General features: G+C 39.0%; 1 protein-coding gene across 3 annotated transcripts in view; it reads right to left on the minus strand.

Moving 5' to 3' along the window:
* pld1a (phospholipase D1a) overlaps positions 1-9,822 on the minus strand; it is a 34,834-nt gene that overhangs the window by 20,835 nt on the left and 4,177 nt on the right. For all 3 annotated transcript variants that reach the window (XM_054613733.1, XM_054613734.1, XM_054613732.1), the window contains exons 2-4: positions 1,704-1,919; positions 935-1,104; positions 372-514 (exon numbers count right to left, since the gene is read on the minus strand). In XM_054613733.1, coding sequence (XP_054469708.1) covers positions 372-514; positions 935-1,104; positions 1,704-1,887 — 497 coding nt within the window. In that variant the 5' untranslated portion in view covers positions 1,888-1,919. The remainder of the gene's footprint in view (positions 1-371; positions 515-934; positions 1,105-1,703; positions 1,920-9,822) is intronic.

Consider the following 9,822-nt stretch of genomic DNA (forward strand, 5'->3'; position numbering starts at 1 on the left):
TCCGGGTTCGAGCTTCAATTTTAGTATACGAGAGCAGAATTGATGGCTGCAAGATAGCGTATCATTGTATTTCCCTACATGTTACACATTTTTTGGAATATGTGAATCATTCTCAGCATGTCTATGCACCTGTGTGTGTGTGTGTGTGTGTGTGTGTGTGTGTGTGTGTGTGTGTGTGTGTGTGTATACTCGTGTGTGTCCTTATTATTCCCGCAGTTCAAAAAGTAACATTGTGAGACTCCTGATACGGCGGTTCCTCACAAGGTCAATGCAATGTGATAATGTGCGTGTACATCTAAACTTGCGTCTGTTGGTGTTTGCACATGTGCGAGTAGGTGTGGGAGTGTGAATCTATGTGTGTAGGCACCGACCTGCGTGACGGCAGTGGTATCCTCATGAAGGTCTTGTACGTCCTCAGCTCTCTGTGCAGCTCCATGAAATGCTTCTCCTTCCTCTTAACCATCCAGGTAAACTCACCGTGCTTCAGCTCAATCTTAAACACTGCCGGCAGAGACTACAGAGACACACACACACACACACACACACACACACACACACACACACACACACACACACACACACACACACACACACACACACACACACACACACACACACACACACACACACACACACACACACACACACACACATTGGGAGAGTGTTGAGTTTAATATATATTATAGCCAACATGAGGGTTTGAGTCATTTTAGTTGCTTTAGAAAAGGTCATTTAAGAAGCAAATAGTCTAATTCAAATACATAAAGAATTGAAGCAACTTATTATAGGGATTTACAACAACATTAAAGAGTTAACATCCGATTCCTATATTTTCCAAAATAAAAGAAACAACCATAGGAAAGGAGTGTAAGGAATTAAAATGATAGCGTCTGAATCTTTGCTTAAATACTGCCTTGACCATTGTGTGCGGTACCTTGTTGACACTCCTTTGGTGCGACAGGTTGAAGCGGTCCTGTGCGGTGGTGAATCTCTCCACCTCCAGTATCCGTGCAGTAATGGGAACAGTGGGAAGGTAGACCTTAGCGTTGGTCTCCTTAAAGCCCACTGTGGCATACACCGCTGAAAATGGGATACGACAGTCTCCTAGGAGGAAGAGAGAGGCGGACGGTTAGCATGTTTGTTTGTTTGTTTGTTTGTTTGTTTGTTTGTTTGTTTTTCCGTCCGTGCATGTAGGTGTTGTTCAGGCTTCTTAGGAGCGAGTAGGATGCATCACTGAAAAACTCGGCCTTTGTTCAAGATGTTTTACTTCGCAGTGTTGGGTCAAATGTTTCGGTTTTATGCTCCGGTAAAAGCTTGTGTGAATCTAAATGATGTACTGTTAGATACGGGTTTGATAACTCACCAGTTAAAGTATGTACTTGAGTTTGTTTGTTTTTTGTCAATTTTCCACATTGACATTTGGGCCTTTTCCCTTAGCCTTATGTTCCTACATTTCCCAGGGGCATCACATTCTTAATATGTTGGGCTTATTTGGACATATACATCTGCTCATGACTGATAAATCTGGTTAATAGTCTGACAAGTTAAGTTTCCTGGAAATTTTGTCTCTTGAGAATTTTGCCCAATCTGGAATAACTGACTTTTGTTATCAATATTTCAGATACCTTGTCTTATTCTTGGGTGAAATGATGGTGAAATCTCACTACTTGGGACAGACAGTGAATACACAAACAAACACAGACCTAAGTTGCTTCCATCATAGTCGTTCTCCTCCGCCTCCCCCATGTCCAGCTCTCTGGTATCCAGGCTCTCCACAAGGTCGGCCATCGTGATGCCGTCGTGTGCGTCCGGGGCGACTGTGGCGTCTGACATCTCAGACTTCACCAGGTTGAGTTCACTGGTAGTTGGTGGCGCTTTACCCAGCATGCTTAGCAGTTAGCCCCCAGAGCAGGACGAGCCTAGAGGAGAGGAGGGATTAAAATAGAACAATAAAATAAAAACATCATGAGCTGTGGAATAAATGGAAATTTGAGAGTGCGTGGGTTTGCATGACTTTGTCCATGTTGTAAGCTATATAGAAGATTCCTGAGTGCACATACATTACCACCAAGAGTCATTTGATTTTTAACCTTAAATTATATACTGATCATGACTGGTTACACAACACCCTCACTTTCTATTATAAGAGTCCCATAAGGATCACAAATATGCCCGCGCTAAAGAAAAAAATACACTACTATACATGTAGACACAGCTGGAGCAGGTTCAAAGGTCACATGTACACAATAAGACTAAAACACAACTATTCAACTAAATTACACACAACTGACCAGACCTGAAAGTTAACTAGTGAGGTGACAGGAATAAGCAGGTGAACAGTTGTCGGTTTTGTTCAACTGACTTGATGTCGTTGCTGCAACAGGATTCATTTTAATGCTCATAAAACTGTTTCGTATCCTGTTTGGAAGCATCTGCACGTGTTGTGTTTTCACTGTGTTCTTATAGGCAAACAATTGTGTTGATCATCTTCCCTGGAGTCATAAACTTTTTGGGATGAAAATCTATTCAGTATTTTGTCACTGATATTTGACAAAGCCATTCATTTTGATATCTTAAAAAATATGAAAATAACATTTAACATTTGCAGTTTTTTTTATGTTTTGTTATTTCAGAAGTTAAAAATGATTTGAAATAATCTCAAAAAAGTTAGTTTTTTGTATTATTTGTGTAGTCTGAGGTAGGACAGTATGATGAAGGGACAAGATCATTGCTGTAAATAAGTGATTTTCTCAACAAAGAGAAAAGGCTAAATCATTTGTTGTCAATTTATTTGGACAACTGAGGAGTGACACTGACATTAATCTGTTCTTTCTGTGGGACAGATGTGGGCATCATTCACTTTAGCTTTTAAGTAGCAATTATGTCTAATTCAACATCTTCAATAGTTGAGTGATTCAATAAATGATTTAATGACGCCACGCCTTCTTCAACCCAAATCTCACCTATAAAGTGTTGATACATTTCTTTGGAAAATATAGCTGGATAAAACGTGTGTTACTCACCACTTCTGTCGGTGATTTCAGAGACATTCCTAAGACCTTACCTACTTCCATCTAGTTAATGACAAACTAACTTTCTGACTGGCTTCAGTTGTTCATTACTGACACACACAATGAATGAATCAGTTCATAACCTCCTCTCCCATCCAGATCCATACAATCATATGTGAGTTTAATGACTTATTATGTACTCACATACTTCATTTTTGTTACTTCCTCATAGAAGATACTGGTTAAAGATTGAGTCCATTGCTGCTGCTCAATATTATCGACTTAATATTTGAGACAAACAGCCGCATTGTTCTGATCTGTCACACACACTGGTCTTTGCATCAGTCTCATTGGCCGGGTGCCATTATTCAAATCACATGCCAATATGAGTTCAGTACAAATACAAAAACTTCAATGTTCCTATTGAAAGTTCCTTGATATAATAATGAGCCTTAAATTACTACAAAAGAGTAAATGATGAAGACTAACAGCATTTTTGGAATGTAAAGATTTTTACGCAAACTCACTCAAAAGCACCAAAATGCCAGAAGTTTGACACCCGGTGCAAGACTTATGATTTTAAAGTCAATATGATATGATTTTGGCACTACAACCAATACAGCTTATTTATTTTGGGATTTATCAATAACATTATATATCCAAAACTGTAAATTACTTTTAAATATTATTAATTCTCTCACATTTGGACCTATAGGACAAGGACTCTTTTAAACTGTTAATGTGTTTTTTATCTCAATGCACATTGTTTTGTTGTGTTACCATGCACATATTCAGCATTATTTATAGGATGAAATAAGTTTATTTTCAAAAGAGAATAAAAATGACATCGTCCACATTATGATACACTAGGTTAGAATTATTACAAATACAGGGACAGTGTTGCTGTAAACCACAGAAATACTAAATATTTTATTAAGTCGACATGACATCAGGCCTGACATCACGCACACACACACACACACACACACACACACACACACACGCACACACACACGCACACACACACACACACACACACACACACACTATTATGCTGTGTCTGGGAATTAATTAATTAACTGCACCCATAGGAGTGGGAGTTGGTGACGAAACAATGTTGGTGATGTAAATGAATGTGCAAGACACCATGCTGAGTAAGATCTGACGATGCTCGGCTTCACACACCCAAATGAATAAATAGTCAGCCCATTGAATAAATAAAAAAAAGACATTCACATACACCCTGTGCAGTCATGCAGCATACAGCAAACAAGTAGCTATGGTGCTCATACATGACACAGAGATCAAACACAGCATACTGCACATACAGTCAACATACAAAAGGTCATGGGGTGACTTATGGACACATGTCTTCCTATTGTCCCGTTTGTAGATGTTGAGTAAACAAATGTGGACAAACTGTGCTCAGTTCTCTGTTTTAGTTTCACTTTTACTTCACAAATATGCAACGCTGAAAACACAGGTTTCATGTTGTATAATAAACACCTCTTCAGACGCCAAAAACCAGTTTAACCTGTTAATAAAATGAGCCATGTTGCAACACTACTGCTCAGACTCCATCATAGTCCATAAAGCAGTAATCTGTAAAATCCTGCATTACAAAGACAGGATACAGCAGGGTGTGGAGAATAACAGTGCTGCAGCTACAATCAATCGTATATCTTTCAAGCGCAGGGTCTGTTAAGAACAAGAACATCCAAAAGAAAAGAGCCATGCACACAAAACACCACCAAGCAGTACGCTTAGTCATCCCAGACTACCCTGCACACATGAGGCCCTTTAACAAACCTCCATCTGAGTGTAGAAAAGAACAAAGACAAAGGGAGAGAAGGGAAGAAAGGATAGGAGGGAAAGAGAGCAGATGACTCAGCAGAAAAAATCTGAAAAGAGTTTTCTTTAAAGGACAGTTTTAGTAGGATTGGATCAGCACTCCCCATGCTGTACATCATGTTTCTGTGCTCTTTCGTGTTGAATTCCATATTTCACCCTAATTGCTTTGACAAAAAAAGCTGTCTACTGTGTTTAAAGTTTGTGATCAAACAATGTAGCTCCAAAATAAATGCTATATTATAGGCTTGTTGTAATAAGATGAGATAGCAGCGAGCAGGATGCTGCCCGCTATCTCATCCCAGCTCACAGTGGTCCAAAAATGATCTGTTAATATGAGAAGATGAGCAGAAACTCATTACAAATATTAACATCTGACAGCACTCTGATAAAAGCAGACAGAAAGCAGTCCCCATCAAAATAAACACCCTTCTTGGACAAGAAACCAAGGGGTTTAGTGGAAATATACAGAGATAGCCGTGACACAGCTGTGAGACAGAACAATTCGAAGTATTGTGATGGTCCTGCATTAGTCACTGTAACCATGTAAAAGAAAAACAGCAAACACAGAAAGTGTCTTTTTTTTTTTCTTCTTGGTCAACTGTCAACAGGGTGGAGCAGCACTGAGGGATGAGGTTTTAGTGATTCAGCAGATTTCTTGACCGTTTTCTCAGAAGCATGTTGAGACGGGCACAAAACACACACACACACACACACACACACACACACACACACACACACACACACACACACACACACACACACACACACACACACACACACACACACACACACACACACACACACACACACACACACACACACACACACACACACAAAATTCAATTATTTCTTTACAGTCGGTGGAGGCAGAGGTTTACATTTAAAGTACTTCAACCTCAAAACGATCATTTTGGAAGATCAATTACTGATCCAGTGTTACCTTGAATTCTTGAAGAAAATTGTTTTTGTTGCATGTCTGCACTCTGATTAAAAAATAAAAAAAACTGATAAAAGTCTTGATGAAATCAATAAAAACAGCAGAAACTCTCAAAGAGCTCGCACTGTAAAAACCATGTCTCATTTATCCAGTCGTATGCTTAAACCTCACTAAAACACTGCTCAAGCAGGAGCCTGTTTGTCAATTAATATACAAATGGTCATTTTGTAGGTGATGTATTCCTTTAAGGACTCTTCACTCTCTAGATTCATCTCCCAAAATAATCGGCCTATAACACCTATATCTAACATTCCCATTTCTGGCCCAGTTTAACATTAATCCGAACATATAAAAACCCAGCCTGAGAATACAACCTGCTCAAGTGAGAAACATGTTCATTGCACAAAATTCTTCTGTTTGGAGCTAAAAAGAAATGCTTGTGACAATTCAATAACACGTGAGCTCGTACAGCGACAGCTTCAAAGTGTTTATAACTCTCCACTGAACAAGATCCAACACGCTCACACCGTCAGAAGAGTCACCGGCAGCCACCACGTCTGCATGTCGTTTGTTTCCTGTTGGCTCTGCATACCTTCATTCATCCAATCATTTCTCATTCTGTTTTTTTTTAGCTTATTAAGGATGCTTCTGTGAGATTTAAGTAAAGACTTTTATTATTTTAATGAAGTAAATTGCTGATTCTAAATCATGATCAGCCTCAATAATTTGCAGGGGGAAAAAAAGTGGCTTTTTAAGAATGTTTCTAAAAGCAGTGTTTTCACATTGTTAAGCAGAGTATGTTTGTCCACTTTGGCTCTAAGGAGCTCACTTTGCTCGGTCAAACTATGTACAGAAATACAACGGTATGGGAAAGGATATGGCACACATCTAAGAAAGGTGTGACATCCAAAATAGCCACTCTGCAAAGTATATATAGTATAGAGCCCACATACTTGAAAGACAATTCTAAGATATCAATGCTACTAGACCTGGACTCACATAACCTCAACGGTCATTTCTTGGGCTAGTAGCAAGCTTGTTGTCAGAGCTAGGAGCCCATTTTGAAAAACTGGAATGGCAAGAATATCAAAATTTGAATAGATGTGAGTGCGATAAGATATCAAAATCTATTTGCTAGTTACACATTATTATTGTATTGATCATGAAGTTGTCTCTTTCCACCATTTACCTCTAAAATTGATTCCTAGAACAAAAAGAACGCGACACAATGTATGTCAAAATGTCCTAAACAAAAAGTTAATCATTTGTTTAAAACATAAAATTGGGAGTCTTTAGACAGAAAACAACAACGATGTTTTCTTCTTCTGTTGAGCATGCAGTTTTAGATTCCAGACAAAGTATTTATGACAGTGCAGTTACTTCCCTAAGAATAACCACATTCTTAACCCACATAGAGGTTAACCACAGGGCCTGGTATGCTGCATGTGGTTTGAACGTGTGCATGTGTACACTCAGATGTCAAACATTTGCATGCACCTACATACGTACGTACTAAAGCCCTGGTCATGGTATCAATGTCTGCAGTATGCAACCTGCTGGAGGAGCAGAGAGATGAAGTGAACACATTGGAGTTATCTCTCTCCTCCATACCAATGAAATGCTGCCTACTTCCTGCTTCCTGTCCTGTTGTCATGGCGATAGTTTCACCAGCCAGCGAGCTCCTTGTATAAAAATATCAACAGAAGCAGCTAAGAGCGTCCGCCTCGGCCTCCATGTGCTAGCATCCCTCTTAAATGTCAATGAGTTGGAATCAACTCATAGATGAAGAAATGCAAGAACATTAGTGGGAGAAGAACTGTGGAGGTTTAGAGAGAGGGAAGGAAATTATGAATTTCAACATGTGACACATGTCACGCTGCACCACAGAGCCATTAAAAACATATTGGTACGCTTTTCATGAAGAGACCAACCTTCATTAATTCTACTAAAACCAAATCCATTACAGAGGATGAAATTTAACTCAAATGTAGAGCAAGACTTCTGGGATAAAAGAATGTCCCGCTGGAGATAAGAGAGAAAGTATTGACACTGGTTGTGACTACTATCTCATCATTTCACACGCACTTTCTTCCTCTCTGTTCATGTTTATTCCTTGTAAATAGTCTTTGTATGCTAGCATGTTTGTTTCTCTGACTTCATATATATATATATATATATGTGTATATACACACACACTTACTAATAGGGGCTTGTTAGATACACACTTACTAATAGGGGCTTGTTAGATGGTGGTACGAAAAGTTGAATAATTACTCTCGGTTACCCCTTAATGAACTTTATGTTTTTGTAGCAGGACCTTGTTAGTAACCCTGTTCCTGTAGCAGTGCAAGGACCCGGAGGACACATGAGGGAAACATGAGAATAAAAACGAGGTCACTCAGTCAGTATCTACTCGCATAAAATAAATATATATATATCTGCATCCTCCTATCAGTTGTTTAGCTGTTGTTGGCCAAAAGTGAGTTTAGTCAGGAAGTTGTGTGTCGCACGAAAGATTTACTGTCAAACGTCCGTGATCCAAAGGCTCTACCATTGGTCCACTTGTAAAATGCTCTTACATACTGTAGTCGTGTCTTATCTGAAGCGGGCATCATGATGGTGTTGTGTTTGTAGTCTGAAAGGTGGGAACTTGCCATGCTGTGGCTACTGCTGAGAGTTGAGTTGCGTTCACTGCATGAGACCTAAACCTAAATCCTGAAGGCTTTGAACAGGGAAATAGTGGTATTTTCCCAGAGCTGGGTGGAGAATGTTTATATATTTCTAATATGCTAAAACAAAAAGATTCCCCTCTGCTGCTTTAGGGCGTCCTGGTGGTAGAGACGTCTAAAGTGGAGAGAACATACAGATGTTCTCTCATTTTAGGGGAATTCACACATTCCACTCTTCCACATCTTATCTCCCTGTTACAGATATGATCAAGATTTTGGGGACATTATAGTAAAACTAGCCTTTTACAGTTAGGAAACAGCTGTTGGTAATATAATATAACCCTTGGCCAAACAAAGACAATGTGATTTTACACTGCAGCTATAATAAAGTTGTTTTGGCAACACCACCAGTAAACCATTTATTCGATAATCCCTCAGGGAGCAATGATCCTGAGCAAAATTAAATTTAAAAAAAGAATACAATTTGTCGCTAAAACATTTTGTTGGACACTTTGAAAGAGATTAATTCATATAATGGCACAGCAGTGCAACACAATCTGAACAGAATACGTCGGTAAAAGTGTCATGTTAATGATTTGGACATGTATCTCACACAGGCTGAAATACATGTCAGATTTTGGTCTTTTAGGGGAAATTTGGAAAGTTAAAGACAAGAATATTATGTAACTGCACTTCATCACAAAGTTGTTGAATGCACTGAGCATCCCTGTTCCAGTATAAGCAGACTTTTCCTTTAAAATTTTCACAAATGGGACCGTGTGAAACAATGACCAACGACTCATTTTAAATAATACCGATGCTCTTCATCACCTCTGAGCCAGACTTCTTTATCAGTGATCCACAGCTGCATAATTATTCCATCCGTATCGGTGTATTTATAATATTTTGTCATGGCTGCTTCTTTCATCCAAAAAAATACCATGAACTGAACTCTGCACGTCCTCTTCCCATTTTAAATGGCAGCTGAAACTCCTACTTTTGTCCCTCTACGCTAGGCTTTCTCGCAATTTGCGCTGGGAAAGTGTCAAATTGTCCAAGAGAACACCGGAGGCGTGCTGAGCATCTACAGTACAGTATGTCAATATCAGCGGAGGTGCTGTCACTGATTAGACCATCGAGTGCTCGGAAAAATAGATAACTTGTGAGTTGCATCATCTATTCCTGGATGTGTGATTATAAGCTTGACATTTAAAAAAAAGTACTGACAAACACATGAATGATTTTAAATCATTGTCAAGATATCGTACAAATATGTAAAACACCAACTTTTACTTATAGACCACCACTCACACTCATATACAATAAAGATAACATAAACCTTGGTTGGCGTTCA

This window comes from Anoplopoma fimbria, chromosome 15 (genome assembly GCF_027596085.1).
Source record: "Anoplopoma fimbria isolate UVic2021 breed Golden Eagle Sablefish chromosome 15, Afim_UVic_2022, whole genome shotgun sequence".
Lineage (NCBI taxonomy): Eukaryota > Metazoa > Chordata > Actinopteri > Perciformes > Anoplopomatidae > Anoplopoma > Anoplopoma fimbria.